The sequence below is a fragment of the Crocodylus porosus genome, unplaced genomic scaffold, assembly GCF_001723895.1.
Source record: "Crocodylus porosus isolate Cpor-Errol unplaced genomic scaffold, CroPor_comp1, whole genome shotgun sequence".
NCBI classification, from domain to species: Eukaryota; Metazoa; Chordata; order Crocodylia; family Crocodylidae; genus Crocodylus; species Crocodylus porosus.
The window spans coordinates 4,824,236-4,851,675 of NW_017728924.1; the positions used below are offsets into that span (position 1 = coordinate 4,824,236).

General features: G+C 48.3%; 1 protein-coding gene across 1 annotated transcript; it reads left to right on the forward strand.

The window, feature by feature from the left end:
* The first annotated feature begins 3,736 nt into the window (after positions 1-3,736).
* On the forward strand, positions 3,737-26,803 carry CD99L2 (CD99 molecule like 2). Its single transcript, XM_019540252.1, has 12 exons — positions 3,737-3,754; positions 5,454-5,517; positions 5,627-5,656; positions 8,263-8,352; positions 8,695-8,778; positions 10,002-10,094; positions 11,560-11,601; positions 14,689-14,751; positions 19,778-19,810; positions 20,039-20,158; positions 26,080-26,145; positions 26,627-26,803. The coding sequence occupies exons 1-12, from the start codon at positions 3,752-3,754 to the stop codon at positions 26,692-26,694; spliced, it is 756 nt and encodes a 251-aa protein (XP_019395797.1). The 5' UTR covers positions 3,737-3,751; the 3' UTR covers positions 26,695-26,803.
* The last annotated feature ends 637 nt before the right edge of the window (positions 26,804-27,440 follow it).

The window sequence follows — 27,440 nt, forward strand, 5'->3', positions numbered from 1 at the left end:
TTTCCAAACAACAGCATCTCACTTTGTACGTTTGACACAGCGCTGGCCTCTACCTGCATCAACCGGCAAGATTTCTATTCCTGCCCAGTGATGTAAGAGCTAAGCCCTTCTAATGACAGATTCATCTGAGGGCTGATTTAAAAAGAAAATATCAAGCAAGCTGCAGCATAACACTCTTGAGTGCTTTGCTAGGAGATTTAGAAATACATAGTACTTCCAAACCACGGACCTTGCATTTAAATCATTCCCTTGTTTGCTGAGTTTACATTTAAATAGATGGTAAATGAAACAAGATGTGATGTGTGAATAACTGAAATCAGAGCTGAATGGGTTGTAATACTTAGTGACCAGTGTGTGTAAAAGTTTTTCACTGAAATGCTGATACCTGCTTTCTGATGGACTAGTGCCTTTTCATTGTTATTGTCCTTGTCAGTAAAGCTTTAAATTTATTCATGAAGCAAGCTGGAGCTCAGGTGGCAATAGCTAAATCCATTTAGCAGTAGGAATAAGAGGAAAGCCATTTTAATGTTCTCTTGCAGTGCTGCAGTACTTAGCAAACCCAAAGGATATTAATTACTCAGCATGCTCTGAGATGTAAAAGCATGAATTTATCAAGACAAATGCATTCAGAACTAGGCTAAGTCAACAGTAATTAATGTGATGCAAGAGAGACAGAGAAAGGAAGGATTAGCTGAACCTACCACATTAGCATAGCACTAGTTTAGGGGTAGTGTAGGGATATTGTGAACTGTTAGGAGACATTGTGAAGCATCTTTGACAATAAACGTGCCTCCCGTTTGTCAGATCTGCTCCTTGAATGTGAGTGTATTCATAGTTTGTATTGCCGAGAATGTGAATCAGGTTGCGTCTGAAATATTAAGATGCAGGTTTGGCAGTAACAACAGCAGAATTTTAATTTAAAATCTTTCCCTGCAATGTTGGACTGCATCTTCGGAGAGGAGGTGTATGTTTTTTGTTTGCACAAAATTGGTCTAAGCTGTTCCAATATTTTTGTGGTGTTTAGCAAACATATAATCGTGAACACATCCACAGATGAGTGGCAGCTAGAGAGATGAATTGGTAGGCTCCACTTGACAAATTTAAGTGTAGCATGTGTATTTATCCCACATCCATTAGGGCAGACAAATGGAAAATCCAGAGATGACTGCTCTGCAATTTAACAGTCACAGAATACTGAGAAAGCTGATGTCTTCTTCATCATTGATAATAGGTCAGATTTGAAAAAAAAGCCCCTCTCTCTAAGACTAAGGCAATTTAATCGAACAAGTCTAGCCATGCTGTGTTTGAAGTTGATTTACTTTGCGCAGAATGAGTAAAGCTAATGCTAATGCTTTGTCTCTAGGACATGGGGACGATCTGGACGACTTCAGGTTAGAAGATGCACTGGATGACTTTACAACCAAGCAACGTAAGTATGATTTTCTTCTTTTTAAAACAGAAGAAGAAAAGAAGAGATTAATATGCAGTTATCTAGTTGGGTTATGCGCAGATGGGGGTGGAGGGGCGGTTACAAGATGTTGCCATCTTTTCCTGATCAGATTCCATTCCCATGCTTGTCAACAGCTAAAGTAAGTGTAAGTCCTACAAAATTTGTTTCTAACCTTTGTGCTGTGATGCCAGGTAGCAAATCACATTGCTGTAGGATCATTCTGACATCCCAGTAATACTGAACATACGCTTGTTGGGTTCCTAATTCCTTCTCTTGTCATTCATTCATTCCCCTGCTTGCCTGGAAGCCAGCAAGTGATTCATTTCTCTTCCAGCAGGCAAGGACAGTGGGTTTTGAGATGGCAATTAGTGATTTACACCTCTTGGCCATTCCCCTCTTCTAATCGTGTCGCTTAGTCCTTCACAAAACTCTCCTTCTCGCCTGAATGTTTTCCTTCCCCAGCCAATTGCACGAGCGCTTGGGAGTTGGGGATAAGTGGGAATATCTTGGAGACTCTCATTCTTCCTACCTGCTATGGGAAGGTGTCGTCCAGGTGTCCACATTGGGACGCCCACCGTCATTTCGTCATGAACGCCGTGTATATGGTTGCCATAGACGCTGAGGGGAGAAGGAGAAAAAGGGTTAGGAACGTATCAACTAGTGAGGAGAAAGGCGCAGAGGCCCTTAGCATCCTCTTTACTCCAGTCCCAGTTAAAGCCAGCTTAGATGGCAGGAAGGAGCCACAATGCTTCTTTCTGCCACGGGGCCAAGGTTTTCCCCGCACCCATACTCAGCTGCGTTTATTGTTCGGAGGATGCATTCTTTCTTTTCCTGCCTCTGCTTGCCCAAATATTCAGATACAATCTGCTATTTTAGCCTGAAAGCTCCCTCTCAGCCAGACAGATTATCGCACTTCCCTGCATAACCTCCCATGTTTGGTCTGGGTAATTCAGACTGAATCATCTCAGAGCAGTCTGTATAAAGCACCAGTGTGTTTCCTCGCAAGCATTTTACTGTTTTCAAAAGCAGTTCATGCTCCCTGCAAAATGCAGCTGGGAGAAGCCAGCTGGATAAGGCCATATCCGAGTCACCAGGTGAACATGCATCCCATGATGCATGATCTGGACAAACATACTGCATACTGACACAAGTTTCACAGTGCCACCATCCATCAGGCAGTATCTGTGGAGAGGACGGCGCTCTTGTGGTACCATCAAAACGACTCCTTTAAAAGCACACTGACAATAAAAAGCAACACCTTTGTCCAAGCCGGTACAGCAGCAGGAGATTACCCTCTGGTGACAGGCGTTACCCTGTAGAAACCGTCTCTTCACAGCACTCCAATTTGGCTGAGTTAGAAGCGCTATTACTAGCTTTGCAGTTTAACATTCTTGATGTAATTTTATGCCAGAGATCTTTTGCCCACTTAAAGTAAAGAAATCTGAGCAGGGAAAAGCTGCTTTCTGCTGTAGATTGAGTTTCTCTGGAGCTTCCAAATCCCCTTCAGCACCATTGTTAAACAGTAACAAAGGAAAAAACAAAACAATTCGTTCAAATTAGTTAATACATCATCACATCAGTTACAACAGATCACTTCTAAGAGGGATGTGTTATTCCTGGCACTCCAAAAAAGACAAATATCAGGTGTTGTGGCTCAGTGCTCTTTTCATGGCAAAGTTACATTATTGCAGAAATGCAAATGTTGGATAGCTCCATTCTTTAGATCAGTGTTTCCCAACTGGTGTGCCCCAGCACAGTGGTGTGCCACCAGAAATTAACAGGTGCGCCGCAGAATTTTGCCACAGCAATGAGCTACAGTGAGCTTTTAAGTGTGGGGATGGGGAAATGCCTTGACAGGTGTGCCTTAGAAAATGGTTATTAATATAAGTGTCTTGGGCTGGAAAAGGTTGGGAAACACTGCTTTAGATATTCTCAGACTAGGCTCCTGGGGTCCGATTCTGGTCAGTTTTATGTAATAGCAGTGCCATTGCATTTAGTGGAATGATTCCCGATTTACACCAATATTAAACAGGCCATAATTTGGCCCATGGCCTTAAATAAATTGAGGGAACTCTGGGTGAGAAGCTCTTTTGCTCTTAATTTTTACTAGCAATTCTATGTGCATTGATGGAGACTTCAATAAATTAAAAAAAGCCTGTAACTAGTACTTTTACTAGCCTACATCACTGAACAGCCAGGAGGACACTGCCATTGTAGGGACATCTTCTACTAAAGGAAGTGCCCTTTGACTTCAGGAGGAGCTGCATGGATATGCAGTGATGAGACCCTGGGTGTTTGGAAATGGTAGGTCAGAGTCTCAGCTCAGGTAGGATCACTGGCTCTAGCAGAACTCTATATGTTTATATACATTGAGCAGGTGGCCCATAAAGCAATGACTGTTTTTTCTAGAGTGCTCCACAAAGCTCCAAAACTGAGAAATTTAGACTACAGGGATCAGCTGTCCCCTCTCCCCCTTTCTAATGAATCTTCCCAGATCAGTGCTAAGCCAGCCAAGTCAAGAAGCATCTGTACAAAGCCATCCGCCACCAGCGCAACAAGATTAAAGTAGACAACTACAAATCAAGCATACCAATTACTGTCTTGCTTCCCCTCACATGCATGTACAGATACTTCATAGCAGTGGACCCTAAACAACTACCCAAGCTACAAACCACTTGGGAATGAGCAGCTGGTCACTCCTTATTTCCACATGCTACACTGCATAAAATGAAGCTACACAAGTGGAACCACTGACTGGCAGAGTTTTGAAACCCTTTGCTTTACAGCAAAACCACCGAACCAGTCTTCTGGATCAGATGCGTCTCATTTTGGAATTCCTATATGAAAGGCATATTTTTTTAAGACCTGGGGTCCTGGGATTTGCTGGGGCCAGAAGCAGCATGAGAATGTGGGTGAATAATGAGGCATTTAGACTCTACAGGCACTGGTCTAGGAGGCACAGATTCAGGATCAAAGCTAGCAACTCCAGCCCTCTCCCTTGCAAGATCCCTCTCAGATCTGTAGGGCTGAACTGACTACGCTCAGGCAGTGTTAGGACACTGCTCCAGAGTATGGGCTAAATGTAGAACCTCTGACTGCTCTGGTCCCAGGTGTGGAGAAGGGGAGGAGGTGGGTTGTGGGGCATCACATACCTTATACCAACTCCTCTCCATACCCCTGTGGAAATCAAAGTAAAGTTCTTCTTTGAACCGCATCCATCAATTTGAAGCAGGAAGAAAGTGCCATAAGGTCACAGAGATCAGCCGATTTAAAATGACGGCAAACTACTAAAGGTATCACCAGTCAAATATGTTCTGGTATTCAGAGACACAGACAGAAATTAATAGGAACAGGGCAGCCACAACTCCTGTTCATATTTTATTCATACTCATGGTAATATAGGCCATTACCAAGTCAGCAGATTACGCTGTAAAACAAGAACTGAGTTTGGGGTTTTTTTATTACACTATTGACCATATCAGGCATTGCAGCATTACCCTGTTTCTAAAAATCTCTCTCTCTCGGATTGGAAATCAATGTGAAATAATTTTTCTTCCTTTAAAATAAAGGCCTCTCCTGCACTGTGTGGCAGGGGGTACTGTAAATCTGGAGTTACGGATTCAGAAGACCTGAACTGGTAACAGTGAAGAAATCTAAATAGCACCTCATTGTCCTCAGGCGTGTTATTTTATACATGATACTTGCCCCATGCTGCTAGCAGCTGGTTCCAGAACCTGTGTGGCAGGTCAAGGTAGTTTTGCTGTGGGTTAAATTCATCCCTCTGTGCCCCAAGGAGACAGAATTGGGGTCTTTGCACAGGCTCATCACTAGTGTGAGCAAAGCTTCACACTCGGCCCTACTCAGGTTCACTCAGATCTTTAACTAGCCTGATTCATTTTGGTGGGATTCCTTGTTCAGCCTGAGGCTTTGTGGTCTTTGAGGTCTGCAAATGCAGAATATAAAATGAATTAATGCAAATGCAAGGATTTCCACTTTATGCCAGAGCTCAGCGAATGGTGAAAAGGCATTGCATATCATTGGACACCCTGTGATTCTATGTGCCCTGGGTGTGTTTTATGCACCCTGTGACAAATAAGCACTTGTAGTTTGTTCCCAGACATGGGGTTTCCAGGTGACACCAGTAACTAACATTTATCCTCTTTTTTTGCATCACAGCAACTCCAAAGCCACCCAGGAAGCCATCAGGTGAGTTGTCCTTTTCCAGTTCGCATTGAAATGAAGTAATGAGCGGTTTCTCTGCATCACATATGCTATGGTGTGTAGCATGCTGTTTCCCTGCTACACATATAGTCCAGGCCTTGCAGACAGGACAGGAACAATAGCATTCACAGGGATTTTTTTCCTTGAAAACAGATTCAGTTACATGAGAAATGGACCTAGAATGACAGGGCATGGAGGGGAGTTAGCCCCAGTCCCTGCCAGTGCGATGCCATCATTAGCCATGCAATGACACATAGCCATCGCAGCCCGGGGTGAAGGCCCATTGTGCTAGGTACCGCGCAAGCAAAATAATGAAACTATCCCTGCCCCAAAGTGCTTCCTGTCTTTAATGCAATTGTCTGTGGTAATACAGATGGGAAGAGTATGTCCCAGCTCCACCACAGGTTCCTGCATGGCTTTGGGCAACTCATTGGACTGCTTGGTGCCTCCATTTGTCTTCTCCATGACAATTTCTTCTCTCTTGCATGGAGGAGAGTCTCATCAGTGTCCACTGGGTTCAGAGACATCAGGAATGTGGATGCGTGGGGAAGGTTCTGTTTCTGCTGTCTAACTGGCTTCATGGCTGGGATCCAGAATTGCAGCGCTGGACTGGAGCTGAGTTTGCAAGAAAGAGTGGGGTAGGAGAAGGAAAAAGGGGACAAAGACCTTGGAATGGCCCCCTTCATCAGGCACTAGATATGGAGCTGTGAGACTCCTGGTTCTGGTCTCAGGTTTCACTTGTCTTGTGTGTGACCTTAATTAAGCAATTCATTGTGGGGCCTCGGTCCTCTCATTTACTGATGGTGGCAGAATAATGATACAGACACCTCTGCAGTGTGCAGGTTTCCTCCTCAGAGCCTGTCTACATGGGCCAGTATAGATCATTCACAATGGAGGACAGCAGACCTGTCAGTCATTGACTGGCTCTTATGGGTCAGTGCCTTTGCTCTGTTGTGTTGGAGTAAGTAACTGGCCACTGCATGCTCCCGCAGCCCAAGGGATTCCCTGTGATGCGCAGACACCAGTGGAGCTGGCTCCTGTGCTAGTCTTTGCTTGTCCGCCATTGCAGAGGGGATGGCCAGCAGTAGTGCAGTCCTGGGGAGGGACTCAGCTTTCTGTAGCTAAAGCCCTGCTGCAACTGCTCTGAACTGTGTCATCGTCATGGCCAGCCCAGGAGTGGGACTGCAGAGCTCCTTGCTCCCAGCCTCAGTGTCCCAATCTACTAGTCTCTTGTCAAAATAAGATGAGAATAAAAATCCAGCATAGTCAGCCAGTCAGCTCTCACCCCACGTGGCTGAGCAAACCAGCAACAGGCCCCCTTGTTCATCTGCTGCACAGAAAGGAAATGTGGTTGCGATATTTTAAAACTGAAGAGCAGATGGACAGGATCAAAAAAGAATAGGGAAACGAAAGAGGAGAATGACTGCGAGACAGGAGTGGGGAGAGAGATTTCCACAAAACTCGGCACTGATGCTGCAGTGATGGGCACCTCCCAGAAACTTACAGAGCAAGCTTATGTGGGTCTCTGCCTGTGATTCAGATCCATGTTCCAGCATTTACAGCAAACAGATGGTATCACATGCAGAATCCAGACACACGCACTACATCCCCTCTTCCAGAGTCAGCAAGTTTTCCAAGGAAGAGGGTAATTGTACTAGGTGGACACGGACAGCCAGTTTGTGCAGGTCCTTGAATGGCCCTCCATCACAGCAGCGCTTCTGCTTGCTGGCATGTTCTCTGCTCCGCTGCGGAAGATTTGAGTCACTCCAACCAGACGCACGGGAGCTTGCTGAACCCTAGGTGTCAAGGACAACTCTAATCATCAGGCCAAAAAAAAAAAGTGTGCATATATGATCATAGGACCAAAAAATATGTGGGGGTATGCATGCATGTTATACATACATGTATTTCTGGTTCCAATGAGCAAAATGGCTCTGTTTTAAACAGAAACCTTTTTCCTGAGGATGATCACAGTTAGGTTATTCAAGTCTTACATGTGCAGTATTGCCTTGACAACTGCAAGCATTTTTTCCCCCAACACTTCTCAGAGCACTGCATGACCGTTTGAATGGACATTACTGAAAGCAAAGGTAAAATGGGTCCAGAATTAAGAGGTAAAGGTGGAAAATGAGGTGTGATCAGAGAGCTTTGTAATGGGATTATGTTCCAGCAAGCAGACCTCTGTGGTATCTGGACAGTCTTTTCAACTGACCAATTGTGAGACACAGCATCTTACTGATAAGGTCAGAGTGGCTTCTGCCTACAACAGGGTCTCTGTAAGCCATGACAAAGGCAGCAGTGAGCTCGTGTTTCCCAGTAAGCGCTGAGCTAAATATTCTAATAGTGCCTTTAAGGAATGGCAGTAAGGTCACAAAGCTCACGGGAAGCTGGCAGGAGGAGCAGGCCACATGTGGACTCCAGGCTATTGATGATGTTCTGCAAATAATAGTCAGCACAGTGCCTGCCTGTCTTCACATTGAGGTTTGTGAGATGATGAACAGTGCACACCAGCTGCGTGGGGCAGCACAGGGCTATCAAGCAGGAGAGAGGCCCCAGCAGAAATCTGCTCCTCATACAACGTTTTTCTTTAGGTGACCTTGACCTGGCAGATTTCTTTGATACCCTCCCAGAGACAACAACCAAGCCAGCAAAGACCACCACTAAGCCCCCAAAGAAGTCAGGTAATGCTGCGCTGTGTAGGAATGCATGTGCACCTTCCCATGGCCAAAAGGTGGGATTGTGGAGGGTGACTGGAGGAGGAGGCTTGTGAGGGCTCACAAATGCAGCTCACCCAGAGCAGCACTGTGTATTTGAGGGCACATATGTAGGTGCCACAGGACATATAGAGCTTGTTACCTTCGTGTGAGCCAAAGGCAGAGAGCCCTGAAGGTTTGGGAGCATTCAGATAAGAAGCCAAATTTGGCAACACAAACCCCTCCCTTGTACCAGTGCTCCTGGCCTGGGAGATCTCATCGCCTTGGGCCCAGTTCTGCAGCCTCAACTTTGTTCTCTTGTTCCTTCAGAAGACATCAGTTTATGGGATGCCATCCGCACCACCACCACCAAGCAGCCGAAAACCACAAAGGCCCCACCCAAAAAGCCTCCAGGTATATATATATTTGTTCCTGAGCAGCACACAGGACTTAATGATCCAGGTCTTTGAGAAGCAGAAGGTTGCAGGGTGCAATCTGGAGGAGAAGGAATAGAAACTGCACCCTGCTGAGTCGACCTCGTTTGGTTTCTGTGTTGGGAAACAGGGGCATCACCCATCCCCCACGTGCCCCAGGCACATCAAGCTTGTACTTCCCTTATTTCCCCAGCAGCATTTGAAGAATTTTAAATTTTGACATCTTAAAAGTAGACTGAGACTGGTTTTCCCTTGGAACTAGGAGGACTAGAAACACAGTCCAAATGTGAAACAAAACAGTGCTACTGCTTCCAGTAGGGGGAACCAACTGGTGCTATTCCTTTGATTTCAGTGGAGTTGCAGCTAGTTATGTAGCAGCAAATCTGGCCCTGAGTGAGTGACTCCCAGGCATTTAAGAAGGACACTGATGCTGAAACCTAACGATAGCAGTCCCTTCTGACACCGGTAACTGGTGCTGACACTGATAACCATTTCTCAGCTCAGCATCTTGCCAGATATTGTGGAGTGAGTTTTGTTTCAGTATTTCTGCATTTCTCCAATACAGTCTGAAGTCCAAATATGCTTCTGAAACAGGGGTTTGAGTACTAGCAAAGAGTCAGTTGACCTGGATCTGGCTTGGTCACATTTTTTACAATAACCACGCAGCAAAGGTGGCAGAGAACCGTTCTCTCATTAACTAACTTCTCAGGATGCAGAGCTGTGTCATAACTTGCATTTTTCCCTGTTACCAATTATTCCAGTCACAAACCAAACATCTCTGAAAAAAAAAAAATCCTTCCTTTTCCTTTAAGATTTTCCCTCCTATTATTTCTACTCAGAGAGCACTTAAAATTGTCTGTTTCACCCTGACCTTTTCTATCCCGCTTGATTTATATAATTTCTTGGCGTTTGATCCACTATGCAAGACAGTTTCTGCAAGAAGTACATGACATTTATCATAACAGCAGCACGAGAGCACAACACCAAATGAATTGCAAATATCTCCCATGATACTGTGTACATAAACTGGAAACCATATGATATGTATCAATTACTGCATCTCTCGCACTGCCACTCTGGCAGGACTGAGCCTTTTCCTGATTAAACAACCGCCCAGAATTAAAGGATTAGATTGGCAAGTGTTGAATGAAGTAGGCTAGAGCTGCTGGTCCAAGATGCTAACCAGAGCATGTTATTTTATAGCAAAGGATCCTATGGATTTCGACCTGGCTGATGCCCTTGATGATAGGAATGATGGAAAAGGAGGTGGAAAAGGAAGTGGGAAGCCCGGCGAAGGTATGTTGATTCACTTTCTTCCTTTGCCCTAGATCCCAGTGTAAATCCTGCTGCTTTTTTACTTATGACTTGAGGGAGTGCAACATGCAGTGAGAAGAATGCAGTAGCCCCCTGAGACACAGCCTCCATTTCAGCTGATTACAGCACAAATTTATAACAGCTGATGATCCCCCCTCCTCTCCCCTCCCCAGCCCTCCAGGACCTGATAGTTAGTCCTCATTGCTGAATGCAGCATGCGGCAATGAAATGCTGCAGAATGCCCAGGACAGAAGGAACCAGAGAGACCTGTGCAAAAGCTGGAGAATGACTGACTATTTTAAGGCTCCTTCCCAGATCTCTCCTGGAGATCGTTTCCATTTCCCTGAAGCCCCACTGGCCAAATCCTGCCATCGAGTACAGCATACAAACCGCCTACCCCAACTCCCTTTGGAACTGCACATGCACCCGAGCGTGGAATAAGGTCACTTCATTGATACTGATGGGGGGGATCAGGCCAATATAAAAGGAATGAGGGAGGGGTAAAACCTGTTAGCATGAGACTGATTTGAGGGAAATACGGCTGTATTAAAGGACCTGTGTCCAGGTCCTTGCCAGCTGCTTTATACACTTAGTTATTTGACCCTTAGGGTCATGTATTCTTGTCATTTTGACCCACTGAGTGGTGGTGGCTTTGATCAGTTCCCCCTATATTGGTACACCTTACACTCAGAAACCAGCACTTGCTATTGGCATTCTTGGTCATTGCAAAGACACAGAATGATCCTAATTCCCAGTACAAGAGCTGAATCTAACTGGGCTGAGGCATCTTTCCACCCCCCAAAATATTCCAGTAAACAACCTATTTATCTATAGTTATTGTTCCCTGGAGCACCGAGCTAGAAAACAGACTGAGCACAGCTTTTTTATTGCTGCCAAGACTGCAGTATATGCTGCTTGACAACATATGTAATTAATAGTCAGGTATTATATTGGATGTTACTAGCTAGGTGAGTTGTAGGGACTTTGCTTTCAAGGCTGGTTTAAAACATCAGTGTCCTGTAGGACACCAATGGCCAGATCTTATCCCACCCTTTAGGTGCCAGACAACATATAGGCACCCTGCTCAAGTGCTGGAAAATGCAATCATTTTGTAACAGGCTGTCATCTTAGCCTTAAAATGAAGTCACAAAAAGCAGCGAGGAGGAGGAGGAGGTGTCCTTTGTGTTAACAGTGTTCTAGGGATTCAAGCAGGGTGGAATTAGCTGGCTAAAAGGTAAAAGTTGGACTTAGTCTGAAGAGTGAAGGCATTAGTGTCTCTTAATAATCACCAGGTAATTCCTGTGCAAGCTTAGTCAGCGTTGCTCAGCCTCCCATTATGACTTCCATTCAGTTTATGTTGCTTGTTTTTTTAATCCAGTTGCAAAATCTAAAATCAGTAAAATGCTGTTTTCTATGATGAATTAATGAATAAAGAATCCTATTCCAGGCTCGAAAGGTAAAGGTAGCCCTTCACGAGGTGGAGAATCGGGTAAGGAGTCTCTTCCTGGCTCCCAGCTGCTGCTCTTTCCTTTTACAAGTCGCAGCTTTCTGCCACCCACTTTACTAAGCATCAAATACTCCTGTTGTCTGCCTGCATGCCACCTTGGGATTTCAAGGTGTTGGACTTCTCCACTAATTCTGCTATTAATTCAGGACTCTTAGCTCTCCATTTCAATTCTGCATGGATTTAATGTTTTCCTTTTAATGTATCTTTGGTCTCCCTTGTTTGTGCTAGTTGTGAAACTTCCCTGAAAATCATTAATACTCATTTCCTTCTTGGAGTAGCTCCAGCACACAAGCTTACAATAAAAGAAAAAAAATGTAGACTTTGCGGGCAGCTCTTGCTCTGTGCAGTGAAAAGGTGTGACTGATAGAGAGCCCTGGATAGCCATAGGATCACATTGGTTAGGAGAGCCTGGGGGTTGCTCTAACCCACAGCAGTCAACATCATGAAGAGCACAGTAGTCAAACAAGTTAATGTATTATTCCCCCTCTAGTGGGCTGGTTGTCTTCCAGGTTCCTCTGGCTGTTTGCCCCTTGTAAATGGAAGCCTTTTTAGTTGTAATCCAGACGATCCAGTTTCACATAAATTTGTACTGTTATGTCACCAGCTGCTTGGTAAGAGCAGTGGGCAAAGGGTGTGGACAGAAGTTAAATTTTTCATGTGATGAGGTCCCCCAAAAGCACTCTGTAGTCATAACACAACAAACAGTCACAGCTGCAGAGTGCTTTTAAAATGGCCAGTTGTACAAAAATTTAATTCTTGTCTGATATAGTATCAGACAGGGGCGCTCTCAGGCAAAGTGCCTTAGAGAACCTGTGTACAGATTACCTGCAGGGGCTAATTTAAGGTGACTCTGCTGCATCCCATGCAGCTTTGTGGGGCTGTCACAGAGAGGAGACAGAAAACCTCTGTCTCCTGCCTCTGCAGGCAGGCCAGGTAGCCTCCCTCACCCTCCTGCCATGTGCTCCCCCCCAGCTGCCCCTGCTGGGGTCTTGGGGAGAGCTGGACTGGACCTGTAAGGTGTGGGGGGGGTTCTGTTGCACTGGGGTAGGAGGAAGGGAGCGCCACCCCCTCCTCATCGGCCTGGCCCAGATTTCCCCAAGACCTCAGGAGGCTCTCCCTAAGATCCCAGCAGACCCCCCTCACCGCCAAGATCCTTAGTTGGCTGGGGGGAGTCGCACAGCAGGGCATGCTCCATCCCCACTCTTGCTCTCCAGCTGCTGCTGACAGTTGCTAGCTGGCAGGGTTAGGGAAAGGGGTGGTTTGACAGCTTCCTGGGAGGCTGCTCCAAGCCCACCACCCAAGAGGCAAAGGCCTGTTGGGGTTCAGTGGCACCCTAACTCATGGTGCAGTTAGAGCACTTCCTCAACAGGCTGTTTGAACTTCTGTACAGAGCCAAAATGGGTCCTGCTTAATAAATAAAAAGACACACATGATAACTAGCTTGTGCTTTTATAGGCCCTGGGTGCATTTGTAACCCATTGATTAGCATATGTTATGTTTCATAGATTTCATAGACATTAGGGCTGGAAGGGACCTCGGGAGATCATCATCTCCCTCTGCTTCATCCACAGAGAGTCTTTTACAGCCCCAGCTAGAACACCTGGCCCTCCAGTTCAGACTGCTGCTTTTGGCTTTGAACAGTCCCAGACCTGTTACCAAAATGACAGAAGCCACGTTGGTTGTTAGCTTGGCAACATCACATATGGATGAGGAGGCCTTTTCATTGGATACAAGCTTCACAGTGTGGGCACAGAACAACGTGCAACAAGGGTGTAAACTTACAGCACGTCAGCTTTTTCTTGTGCACGCTTCTGCACCGAGATAAATGCAGGGCAGCTAACCCTGCTTCTACTAAGCAGTAAGCTACCTTGCAGTTTCTGCAGGGTGGGAGCATGCACATTGGCAGTTACATGACAATTCCTACGTCACACCCTACCTTACCTCATGGCAACTTGTTTGTGTGCCCACACCCAAGTCTTTCAGCCCTTCTGCAGCAGTTATCCTGTTCCTGGATGCCTCAAAGCAAGTTGCACAGCAAGAGGCTTTTCCATTCTGCAGCTGAGAGCTTCTGTCATCAGAAGTGTTTCTAGAGCCCATTTGACACCAGCTGACTTGAGTGCAGTGAAGAACTGACCCATAACAGACCTCAGGAGTCCTGGGCTTGACTTGTCATAGGAGCTGGGCACTTGCAGCACTCACAAACTGCTGGAGCCCAAAGCTTCAGAGCCCACTGAGATCAGTGGGCAAGCTTAAATGAGATGCTGAGCCCATGAGCTGGGTAAAAGCAAGAGAAGGCAAAGGGCAGCTGAAAGCAAAATAACCAAGTGCTCTGTTCTGATGATTGGCCCAGCTGCATCCCAGGGTGCAGGCTCAGCAGCACAAACACTGTCACAGCTGCCATTTCAATAAGAAAGTCAGCCTGTAGGAGCATGAGGAACTCCCAGATTCAAACAAGTGATTCAGTACTGCCGGGAAGTAGCAGAGACCAAAATGCACCTGTGACACTGAGCAGTAGCTTGGAGCACTTAGAAGCAACAAGAGCCCCATGCAGAGGGGGACTCCCCTTGAACTGTGAACTCTGAACTGCAGTTAATTCAGAAGATAGACCGTATTTAAAACTGCCGTGTCTAGATGCAGCTCATGTGGCAGGTAGTGAATGTGTGTGGGCAGGTACTTCCCTGCACACCTCAACTAGTCTCTTCTTAATCTAGCATTGCCCTAAGCAGGATACGTTTATTCTCATGGCACCACCAAGGGTCTGACAAAGGGTGACATTCCAGCAAGACACAGACACCTTTATAAAGCTCAGCGTCTAAGCAGCCCCTGCTCTGAACCCCACTATCACCTGCAGTCCTCTTGGGTAGGACAATAGCAAGCTTCCCATTGCCCAGGGTTGGTATGATGTGTGCTGAACGATCCAATAAAAAGCCAAACAATTGATGGGTGGTTTAGAGGGGGATGATCCTGCATTGATCCGAGGTCTCTTCCATCCCTACTTTTCTATGATTCTAAGTGCAAAGCATTTGGTGCCTAAGTTACAGGAATTTTGTATGTGTCGTGTGTTTCCAGGCATTTCAGATGCTGACCTGAGTGATATTTTGGACGACGGCTACCACCCTGACAAGAAGAAAGGTAGGTCCTTACATACCACTCTCCAAGTGTGGCAGCAGTGCAGGTTTATTCCACGAGCCACCTCATTCTCTTTGGTGCGTGGGATGCTGATGGAACTGCGAGAGGGGAGAGCGGGGCAGATCCCTGCCATTTCCATTATTAATTGTAGATAAGGGTCCCCACTCTGTAGAAGAGCACTGTCACCTTCTGTTTGGGAAGGGAACAAAGGCTGAAGCCAGTCCTAAATCTGGGAAAGCAAGATGCAGACCACTGAGAGGATTGATTTTATTATTGTTATTTCATTCACATCATGTTCAATATTTAAGAGTGGCCTGTATATTACCATTGTGCTTAGGGGCCCAGTACATCAGACACTAACAAGGATCTGCCACTGTAGTCTGTCATAATCACCAGGCTATAGGCACCATGTTGCCTGGAGGAGAAGGGCTAGAGTAGTGTCTGCCTTCAACAATGGGTCTATTTTGGACAACCTCTGAGCACAGCCAGCACCTCTCAGACATGTGGGCAAAGGTGTCTGACTGCCTTTCCCTCCACCTTCTCACTAGCTCTGTATTCCCCTCCCCTTGGAAACGTAGAAAAGGGAACTGCAAGGAAGACCAGGGTTGAGAAGAATCCCCTGCAAACAGGGAACGCACACCCTCTCATCACGGGGAAGGGCAAGGTGACTGAGCCCTGAAACTTGAGCTAGGAGATTGTTGAAGCACAAATTGGGATTGCACCAGCACCACCCCTAAGGTCCATCTGGAAATAGGGTTGGTAAAGCAGAGTTGCCTGCAAGGTTAATGGAAGAGTTGAGAAAGGGGAGATGGGATGCCTCTGAAGCTGGAAGCCTGGCCAGCATAGTGAGACTTCCCAGGATGAGTCTCTTCCTCCAGATGGAGCAAACTGTGATGACAAGAAATGTGGCAAGGGGAAGAAGCACCATGACCACCTGCCCTAGCTCCAGCAAGGATGAACAGCAACTCCATCCCTGCGCTGCCATAAAAGAAGCTAGTCTGCAGCCTTCCTGGACCCATTCTGCACTCTCAGGGCCAGCAATGCAAGGAACAGTAACCTTTGCAAGTGGTTACATACAGATGCAAGGGCAGCCAGAGCTTGTCCAAAGCTCATTAACACTTTTCCTGTGAACTTGTAGCTGCTTCCACATCCACAACATGGAAAAGAAAGGCAAAGAGCAAATTTGTACGTTTCGTCATGGTGGGTTCCTAAACCTCAGTGATAGAAAGGAGGGTCATTCATTCATTCTTTTTTGCCAAAAAAAGGTTATTATCTAAGAATTACACACATATGTGCACCTCCCCCCCATTCATTTCTATAATCTTCATGGATTCTATCTACAGGCAGTCCTTGGACTTATGACACAATTGGTTCCTGAAAACTGCATCTTAAGTCGAAATATTGCAACTCGGAACCAACTGTCCCATAAGAAACAAATTTCATAAATGGGGGATTGGTTCCCGAACCAAGACCCAAACACTATTTTAATTAAAAATACCCCAGAACTTTGTACTCGATCAATTATAGATAAGTAATATAGCTACATTAATGGATTTATATTGTAAATAGCAATCATATTGGTTTGGAAGGACTTCTGTGAGGTGACTTTGCTGAACTTTTTTGAAAGGCTCTTGGTTGGACTTTCTGAAGGGCTCTTGGCTGGAGTCTTCTTAGGAGTCTTGGTTGCAGGTTTTTCTGGAGTCTTGTCTGCTTTCTTAAAGAAAGCGTCCAAGGAAGTTTGGACAGATGTTCTCCAGGGACATGGGCGATGCAGCAAACTTGTTCACTGCATAGCACTGCAACGGATCAAGTGTTGTAAGTCCAAACTGGTGCTGTAAAGTTGAAATGGGGTGTCAATTTATAGACGTTGTAAGTGCAAAATGTAACTCGAAATGCTGTAAGTCAAGGACTGCCTGTAGCCTTAGAGTCACTTTTCAGACCACAGCAATTGTATCAATTCTTGAAAGGCTTTGTGTTATTAGTGAAGAAGGATTCTTACTGGCTTCACCAACAGGCAATGAAGCACTGCCTCCCATTAGCACCAGTGCAAGGAACCCCACTGACCCAGTGAGAGTTGCCTCATTCCTCTGATTAGTGACCAATACACCTTTTACTCCCTATAAGAGGGTCCAAAGGCTTCCTTTCAGCACTGACCACCAGCTACTGGAAATTAAGATAGGAGCTGCAACCCACAGTACTAAGACTGTATGCTCCTTAAAGACCCACAACATTAAATATTAACACAGTCAGATTAAAAAGATGAACCCCACTCTCCCAATCAACATTTAATTAATCACTGTGGAGGAGACAGAGCACACTGGAGAGTAACATGATGCTGACCTGCTGCCATAAATACAAAATTTAAGTGACTTCAGAACCAAAGCTTGAAGAAGGAGCTGTTTTTCCCTTCCAACCCTCTCTCTCTCTCTCATTTTAAAATAGTTTTTTATGCTAAGCAAAAATGCCTTGGCTTTACAGATTTTAGCCCATCACTTTCTTGCAGAAGCACAAGCATGTAGTGTGACTATATATAACATTTCAATTATCTTCACAATATATGTCCCACAGAAATATGGTACAGGGAGTTCTTCTGCAAGACAATGAATGGTCCACCTAAGATGGCTCCCCTGAAAAACTTCCATCACACCTTTCATCTTAACAATAGATGGAAAGAGGAAGGAAGGGAAAAAAACCCCCAAACTCTTAACATTAGGACTCTAGGAGCTGATCCTGTCTTATGGCAAGCCAGGTTTGTCAGGCCAGATCTAGCGCTGAGCTAAAGATCAAAGTGCCACAGGCAACATCTGTCATCGCAAACGGCAGCCATTTCACGGTCAGTGCAATAAGGAAAAAGGGGGATGCTGCAGCTAGGATCCTCCATTAAAACAAACAGGAATTCTCCCTTCAATTGTGGACGAAGGATTTCATAGATTTCATAGCCATCAGGGCTGGGAGGGACCTCGCAAGGTCGTTGGGTCCAGCCCCCCGCCCAAGGGGCAGGAGGTCAGCTGGGGTCAGATCACCCCAGCAAGATAAGCATCCAAGCGTTTCTTGATGGTATCCAGAGTAGGAGCTTGCACCACTTCTGGGGGGAGTCTATTCCAGACTCTGAAGACTCAGATTGTAAAGCAGCTTTTCCTGATGCCCAGTCTGTCTTCTCTCGTGGAGCCGATTGACGCAAGTGAATGCGTGTATCTGCTCATTCCGCTTGCACTGCCCACCACAGGGCAACTTAACCCAGGTGGAGTTTGGTTAGGGCTGGTTAAGGCACCTCTATCCTTCACAGTCCTCATTTTCTCTTAGAACAGGGCAACCTGCGGGCACTTAGATCAAGTTTCAGTGGTGGGTGCTTCCCCTGTGCCATGATGGGGAAGCACCATGCATCCTCCTGCTCACCTCTGTCCTGAGCTGGGGTATTCCAGCCTGAAGCCTGATGAGGTGTACAGTAGAAATACATGACAGTATGTACAGGGAAAGCTGCTTAGCCCTTCAAGACTCCTGCCAGATATTTTTGTTGGGCTGTAACTTATGGCCCCAGGGTAAGGTCAGGCCTTGCTCCAGTGGGTGAGGTGGGTTTATATTTGGGTGCCTCTTCTCTCTGTCTCACACACACACACACAAGCCACTTTGCTCGGTGCCTTTGTTCTCGTAACATCAGATAATGGAGGCACCAGAAGTGGGGGAACTGCAGGCTGATCAGGGTGCTGATGTAAGTTGGTAGGGGGATGGAGTAGAGGGCAGCCAGTTCCTGCATGCCCCTTGCCCTGCCTGCATTGCAAAGCAGCGGGCAAGTTACACGTACATCTCGTGCCCTGTTCCTCACTAATCAGTGACCCAGAGCTTGGCGCCAGGCAGCCTTTAGCAGAGTCCCTCAGCTCCCTCTTGGAGAAGAGTGGCGCAGATGAAGTCGAGTGCAGGAGTGTGTAAATGAAACCACAAGCAACCGTAAAACCAGCCTTTTATGGCATGGTGCTAAATTTATAATCAATTCCATTTATAGCTTGACACTGTTACTGAGACAGCAGCTGTTTAATTAATACCAGGGTTACCTCAGTGTGCAAGGCTGCCATCACACAACAGCACATGCCGCGCAGCAGCTCCCCTGCAAACGAGCCCCCCCACCCAGACGCAGAGGAAAGAATGAATCGCGTGACAGAAACCCACCGGTCGTTCTGTGCTGGATGCGGGGCCAGCCTTGCCAGCCCCTTGCCCTGCTGGCCACAGACGCATGTGCAGGCGGGCATGGCTTGAGGTTCACACCTCTGGTGTGGAAGAGCAAGAGACAGACCCTTTGTGCCTTCCATGCAGGGTCATGGGGGCAACAGGAGGAGAAGCTTTTGCCATCGCAGGCCTGCCAGGAGCTAACTCATGCTGAGGAGCAGGCCTGGAGAGCTTACAGGGTCCTGGGGACTCCCCTTCTGGCAAGCAGTGCTGGCTTTCCTGCTGCCCCCGTTGCCCTGGGAAGCACAGGCCTGGGGCTGCCCTATAAAGCCAAAGCAAGCATTGGGCTGGAGTCTGGACCCCCTCAGCTCAGCTCAGCTCAGCTGCTTCCAGCTATTCTTTTTACAGCTGAATTCCTACCTCCCACCCCAGCTCCTCTGTTTTTTCCTAGACCCATTTTGTCTTTCCTTCCTGTTGGTTCATTGCCTGGACACAGAGTGAGACACGTGCCTCCTGCGGGCTCCCTTGGGTGGAGCAGCAGGGAAGCAACCTGGGCTGGGGCAGGTGACAGCTGTGTCACAGGGAAGGAGAGCCTGGTCACAGCCCCCCTTGCTACCCTGGGGACAACTGCCATGGACAGGTGCTTGGGGCGTCACCCGTCCTGGGCTGCTACCTCCCACCTTAGTAGAGGAATACAGCAGTATATGGCCTGGGGACTGGGGCACTGGGTGTGAACAGGAACGGTGTCAGGTACTGAAGGGCACAACTGGGGCCCTGGCCTGGTGGCCAGCACAGCCACTGGCTCCGGTGGCCTGACCACGTTTCCTGGGATGTCAGAGTTGCTCTAACATGCTTGTTGTTCTTTCAGATGGTGGCGGCGGCGGCAACGACTATGACACAGGTAAGTGGCTTCATGCAAACCTGGCTCTGTTCATACCGACTGCCCCCACTAACAGTTCCCCTCCGAGTCAGACACCGGAGAGCCCGGGTGCCCGCAAGGCCCCGTACACCTCCGCAGCAAGTCCTAGACGAACCAGGCACTGGCTCTGTGGCGGCACGGGGGAGGGCAGACACCAGATCCTAATATGTACTCAAAGCAGCACAGCTCTTGTGCTCTCTGCTTTCACAGGAACTGTCGCGGAGACAGGCACCATTGCAGGCATAGCCAGTGCTCTCGCCATGGCCCTCATTGGCGCCGTGTCCAGTTACATTTCGTACCAGCAGAAGAAGTTTTGCTTCAGCATACAACGTAAGTGGATCAAAGACTTGGCTTTATCCGGGGCTTCCAGGGAGAGGGAGGAGCAGCAGAAGCCTGTGAGGTGCTTCTCTCAGCCACCTCCGGGTTCACACAGGAGACAATGACCTGCTCCCTGTTGCTTCTCATGTTCCTTCACATTTTGGGGACACCCATTCAGACACATGCTGGTGGCCAACCCCACCAGGGCTCTTCAGCTCAGTTAACGGAGCCGAAGCCTGCACGAACCTTCTTGCAGAGGCACTGTGTGGAAGCTCGAGGGGTCGGCCCGCTGAGGCAGAGCGGTAGCTCAGCGAGGGCAGGGTGAAAGCATGACAGCAGAGGCTGTACTGGTGTCTTGAACTCAGCCCTTCGCAGACACCCAGCACCCTCCCTCCTGAACACCCCCTTGTTTTTCTATCTGAAGACATGTATGGAGAAAGCATGCAGTTCTATATAGGCACAGGCATGCAGAAGTGCTGGACTTGAAGTTACAGGAGGGCAGTTTCCCTAGGCCCACACTGTAACTAAGGAAGGACCTGAAGGATTTTTCTCTAGCACTTACTATTACCTTCACCAGAAAATTCAAGCTCACCACTTTGTAAGTGAATCAGCCCACCTGAGCAGCCCCTCCTACCTTGTGCGTAGCAGAGGTACCCTGCCTTGACTGACCACCCCCCCACTCATCCCCTCCAACACCAGTCCTTACTCAGGGGTGGATGTTGGCTTTCACAGAACACGCAGAAGCTCAAACACTGCATTTCAGTCAGTCCTTCCAAGCCCCAGCATCCAGCACGCTGTGGCAACAAACCATCTCACGAGGAATAAGACAAAGGAAACAACAGTAGTTGAGCACTTACCAGCTGGGAGAGAGGGAGATACAGGAAGCAAGCAGCTGCTGCACGCTCCAAAATGGCCTCTCTAGAGCCACAGCTGTAAGTGTGAGATTTAAAGGACCAGCCTCAGAAAGAAAAAAAAGCAAAATCAGAGCAGCCGTGGCTTGGGAGTTGGCAACACTAGCTAGTGCCAGCGGAAGTGACTGCGGTATGTCTTGTGAGCCCATCATCACATTTGGTAGCCCCATGTGCTCTCCCTTATTATCTATTTAGAAAGTCCACCTCATTTCATTTGTAAAAATGCCCAGTATTCCTGAGCAACCCTACACGGGCAAAGCAGGAAGCCCACATGCCCAGGGGGAGGAGAGGATTTCACAAGAGAAATCAGGAATGCAAGAGTGCTTCTCCTAAGTCAAGTCCTTGCAGCAGTAGGCCCCAGTCCTATGAGTTTTGCCACGCAGATACACCACTCAGCACTGGGTTATACCAGCGGGACAGCCACAGATGTGGGTATGTGTAAGGTGAATTGTCAGACGAGATTTGAAAGTAAGCTGTTCCAGTATAGATGGGAGGAGCTGTGCAGGAAACGGCTCTGGTCCCAGCCATGGTTAGAGCATGGACAGCAGCTGGGAGAAGAGGGAAGGCCTAGTGGAGGAGAACGCAAAGGGGATGCTGGAGGGCTGCATCTGCCTGAGACTGGGTACATGGGTAAGGGGACAGACAGCAGCCTTCTGCCTCCGCTGGATTTGTGGGGGGAGAGAATCACAGTGCTTAGTGAAGGAGGTCGTGGGAGCCTGGTACAGACTATTAACAGAAGCGGTGGCCCACAGCTTTTTGTCACGTGGCGCAAGAGCGGCTGTGTCATGCAAACACCTTTCCTGGTGTCATGGGCCAGCTTGCCTCTCTGGTTTCTCTTCCTGCAACAGCCCAGTAGCAATTGCTGATGTGGAAGAGTGCTCTGAAGCGATGCTTGGTGTATCTAGGGGCTGTCTTCAGTGGGCTAGATGAGCTGGACTAGGAAGAAGCCCAGCTCAGCCAGGGCAGGCCTTGGATCAATCACTGATGGTCTGGAGCATGTGGGGTGAAAGCCACCGCCCTGGGGCATCTAAGGAGTTGTTATAAGCAGCAAAAAGAGCTCTTTTAAAATTAGGCAAGCGAAATCCCTTAAGAGTTTCCTTCACTATCAGAGGCAGAAACTTCCACTGAAACGTTGCTATTTTCCCGGTTGTATCTGAATCAAACAGGGGAGAGTTTGGTAAATTAGATCAGCAGGAAAAGTCAAATGAATGCGATAGAGTGAAACACCCTTGTATATTCCCTCCATTTAAATGATAGTTTGGAAAGAATAAATAAATAATAATAAAAAAAAAAAACCAGTGAGGGCTTTGATGAAGGGAAAGCCGAGAGAAGCAAAGCCCCAGAAAGGCGGCAGGAAATTAAAGTTAATTATAAAGGAGGATTAATTTAAGCCATCAGACATGGCATGCTGGGATAATGTCAGGCCTTAGATGCATTGCAATGCATGACAGAAATCTGAGAGCTGTCAGCCACCACAGAAGTGGCTTTTTATTGAAAAACCTAAATTGCATTTGGTGTTATCCCAGCAAAACACATGTCTTGGGGCGGGGGTGCTGTTGTGTTATGTAACAGCCCCGGGCTGGTAGCACAAAGGAGTACGCTCGGCTATTTTTAATGCCTGCCTCTCCTTCCACGGCGGTGACGTGGGGGGGCTCCATTTTCATTCTGGATCCCATTTTGACTGCAATGTTCCTCGTTCTCCATGTTGTCAGGAAAGGTTGCCACCAAGTTTCCCCCTATCCTTTATCCCTCCTTGTTTGCTCAGCGCCTTAGGAACCAGGAGCATCACTATGCTTTGGGGAAATTCTGCCGGTAGGGAAGATGTCGTCAGGGAGTCTGGTAACGAGCAAGGACTGAGCACCCTCCCTAAGGGAGGAAGTAGGTTTCAAAGAGTGAAGCTGGGATGTTCAAAGAGTGAAGCCTAGGGGAGTTAGGAACTAAACGCTTGGCCTCACAGCAGATCTCCTCAGCCATTCGAAACAAGGCCCTTTTTCACCCAGCAGCCTTCACCTGCACTGACCCTCCCCAAAGCTGCCACTCGCCCTACTCCTCGCCAGCTACCACTGCTTCCCTTCAGCTGGAAGTTATGCCCACGCTGCACTGGGGAAGAGGCGCTGGGGGCCAGCACGGCTCCGGCTCCCCGGCTGCGGGGCAGCTCCTCGCTGCTCAGCTTGGCACGGGGACAGGCAAAGCCCTGCAGCGCTGTGGGCTGGATCTGGCCCAGGGGCTGTATGTTGCCGACCCTCGCACTAGGAGCTTCAGTGTAGCAGCTTAAGGTATTACTAATTTTTATCCCCCCTCAGACATCGTGCTGGGCTCTTCCGAGAGCCCTCCAGCAGCAGCCCAGGCAAACAGCCTCACGGCCGTCACCCATCACTTACAGCTCCCGTTCTGCCGCTCCCCAAACCTGCAGGTTTTGTAAAGAGCCTCAGCCCAGTGATGATGTTGGGACGGCCTCTTCCCCCACCCAGGGGCGCTCAGATCTAGAGCAGCGTTGGGGTCTGGCGCTTCCCTGGTCTGCAGCAGAGCCGGGGTAGCGTACACGAGCTGGAAACGCCGGGACGCGGCGTTTCAGTCGCTTTGGCAACTATCAGCCCTCGCTGAGTGCCGGTGCGTGCATAAGAGGCCTGTCACATCTGCCAAGTTAGATCATTTTTGGCCACCTGGAGCTGCAAGAGGCTCGTCTTCAGTTTTGTATTGGTGCTGTCATCCGTGCTGGACTGCTGAGCTCTCAGCCCCTCCTGATGGATGAGTTCGTTGCCGCATTTCCCCTCCCCCAGCTGTCTGCTGCTTGGGAACTGATTAAGAGCTACATTTAAATGCCACTTAAGTGCCTTAGGGGTGGGGGTTGCAAGGCGGCAGGGTAGATGCTGGGACCGGAGCCAGGTGCCAAAGCACGGGATCCAGAGCGGGGAGCTAGAGCCAGCAGGCTGAGCGGGCAGCTGAGCTGCCCCATGGGAAATGTCAGGGTGAAGGGTGGCTCAAATAGGACCCTTCACACCAGACTGCTGCTGCTCAAGACCTCAGCTGTCCTGTCCCCAGCGCTCTCCTTTCTTATCTCAAGCTGGGATCCCCGTCTTTGAACACGTGCTGCCACCTTCCCTGTCCCCGTTGCAGTAACCACTGGTTAGAGCACCTGTCTCAGATGTCAGCCTGGCTCAAACCCTCATCTCCCACCGCTCAGGCGAGCTCCCCCAGCCCACGGGCTGTAGGCAACACTCGGGTGGGGGAGCCCGGACTTCCAGGCCCTGTCCTGGCCTGGGTCTGCATTTTATCCAGTGACTGGTACAGGCGCCCTCTTTTGCTCTCAAGATACTTGTTCCACCAGCTCTGACCCCGTGTGCCACCAAGTACAAAAGGAAGTGTGCAAGCTCTCGTGGGGGGATGGGGGAGGTAACTTTTCCATGACACACCCCTGTACCCCACCCCCCCGATGTGTGCTGCCTCCTCCTCTGGCCTCTGTGCCTTCCGGCACATGTTGGGCCCATCATAGGGTCCTGGCAAGAGGGCTGGCAAGCTGGTATCCTAGGCAGGGGTAGAAGAGCCTGCCTACTGTTAATGAGCAGTGTCAAAAGCTGCTGTCTGCCTGTGTGGAGCGCTAACGATGAACACATGGCAGCAGCTGTGATGGGTTGCAGACTCCTGGAAAGGCTGTATTGCGGGCAGGGCTCTGCTCACTGTAGCATCACTTGCTGTACGAGTTCTGCTCCATGGTAAGTCTCCTCCCTTACCTCCAAAGCTGCAGAGGGGCAAGGTAAAGACAACTTCCGCTCTCCCGCTTCAGCCTTCAAATTCTCCCCCTGCCAGCTCTGCCCCATGCACACACCCCAGGTCAGCATGCTGGGCATGGTGACTTCCATGGCCATGCGCCGTCCCCCCCGTATGGGCCATGCAGCTTGAGAGTCCCATTTCAGCTCCAGTAGTATTTTGGCAGAGCTCCTCTTAGTGCTGAGGAAAAATCCTTATGTAGTTAAGCACCCAGCAGCAAGACAGTCAGCTGTCTGGCTTGAGACATCGGGCAGCATGGAAGTACAATGCACTCAAATGCCACCTTCCTACTGATGAGCTGAATTCAGCAGCAGAAGCTCAATGCACACACCTGGACAGACGTTTGGCTGCACTTCGGGAACGGGGGCCTATGAGAGTCCCTTTTGCTGGGGGACGTTTGGGGAGACGACTGGCTTGCTGTTTGATGGGGATGCGCCCCAGGCACCCGCGGGACATGAAGGGATTGTAGGGAGGATCTGCAGCACCGTGGACAGGGCAGCTGTGAAGGACAGAGGGCCAGAAACACAAGCTTAGACTCAGCACCGCTGCTGTCAGTGGAGTTTCACTGGCTTATTGCAAGGGAGCTCAACTTCTGTTTGTGACAGTGCTTGCCAGCCCCCCCAGCCTAGCATGCCATGCTACTGATACAGAGAGTGACTCTCAGCGGCTGTTCCCCAGCTCCGGATTTAACCGTACCGCCTGCAAACTCTGAACATGGCTCTGCGTTTAATTTTTTAGACTAACAGGCTTCACAACCCGAGCGCCATTTTGATTTGCTGCACAAACATGGGCCTGCTGCCATGCTTACGCCCATGCTTTGATAAGAAAACTGCGTAATGCAGTTTGCGCTGAAACGTAATACTGTATCTCTGTTTAGAAGCTGCCCAGGGAGGGTAACTCCCATTTAACAGTCGCACCTTATCCAAGCAGTTTTAATTGGCTGCTTCCTCTCAGCCTCACTGAGTTGCAGCATCTTTCCCCCAGCAGGTCAGCTAGGAAAAAAAAAAAGCGAGAAGTTGGGCCTTCTAAACAGGGACACATAGGGGCTTTACTCTCCAGGAGTAAACCTGTTTGTAGAGCACCATGTTACATGCAGGTTTCCCAAATCCCATCTACTCTATTGCTAACACAGGTGAGCTGCAGCAGATGGCTTTGTAACTCCTGACAAAAAAAAAAAAAGCCGCATACCTAGATTTTTGCAAAGGCTTCGCTTTGTGCTGCCCAGCTGATTCTCTTTACATCATTGCTTTTCAGAGGGGCTTAACGCGGAGTACGTGAAAGGCGAGAACATGGAGGCAGTCGTAAGTGAAGAACCTCAAGGTAAGATTTCATTTGGACCCCTCGTAAACCTCCTGGCTGCTTAACAATGCAGCCCCCTTAACAGTGGCTGCTTTATGCCCTCTCAAGTGCCTGCTGTGCACGCCTCACTCAAGGCTTACCCATCTCCCAGAGCATCCTTCTCCTATGAGAAACATTTAGTGTGCTAAGAGACACAGCACCAAAGCATTTGGTTCCTTACTGTGTAGCAGGGAAAGACCTGGAAACGTAGGACCTGCTCTTATAAACAGTAGGGTTCCTAATAGTGCCCACGCATACCATCGTGCTTTGCAGCCACAGAGCTGAAAGCAAAGAACAAAAGGAAAGCACCGTCCCCATCAGAACTGGGGAAAGCACGGCCTGATGAAATTACTTTCCAAGAGCCACAGAACACGTGCTCGCGCCCGGCCCAGCTCCCTCGCGTTGCGTTACTTTTATATGCTGTTGGATTTGTGATGACTCTGGGTTTTTTTTTTCCTCCCAGTTAAATATTCAGTCCTAGAAACACAGTCAGCAGAACCACCACCCAAACAAGACAACGCGAAGATCTAAAGCATGACCTGGGGCTGGAAAAGAATCAGTCAGCAGTAAAAACATACAGACATTTCACAGGCTTGTAATTTAGCTTCTTTTTTTAAAATTTAATTTGGATCCACAGCTATTTAATGTGTATTTAGTCTCAAACTGGCTTCTTGCTGTAGGCGCTCGGGTTAGAACGGCAGTAGATGTTTATTTTTTGTACAGAGGTGTGTGCTTACATCCAGTCGGTGCTGTAGGATTGATTTCATGTTGCACGCAAAACAAACATGGTGCTTCAGTAGTGTGCCAGGCTAAATTTAGGACTTTCATTTGGGGATAAACAGCTGGGAATAATGGCTTTTTCAAAGAGGAGGAACTTACAGGTGCGAGGACAATAAAGTGCCTGTGAATAACAATCCAAAGCAAACCATCCAAGAACCTTTATAAATCACTTCCAGCCAAACTCTGCCACCAGCAACGAGCATACAGCTTCCAGAGGCCATCGCGGAAGTTGCGTGTGCGTTGAAGGTAGATTTTGGTCCTTAGAGTAGCTACACCTAAAAATAAAGTGCCTATGAGTAGATCCTCATTTAGGGCTGGGAGGGGGTTGAGCACCTCCGTTCTCACTGAAGTCAAACACCCCAAAGGACCCGGATTTCAGGAGATTGTTCGGCAAGAAGCTGCAGGGCTGGATTTTGGCAGGTGACATAACACGTACTCGTGCCCGAGATCAGATTGGAGCCAAAAGTCACGAGGTTCGACTGTGCCGAAAACAAAAC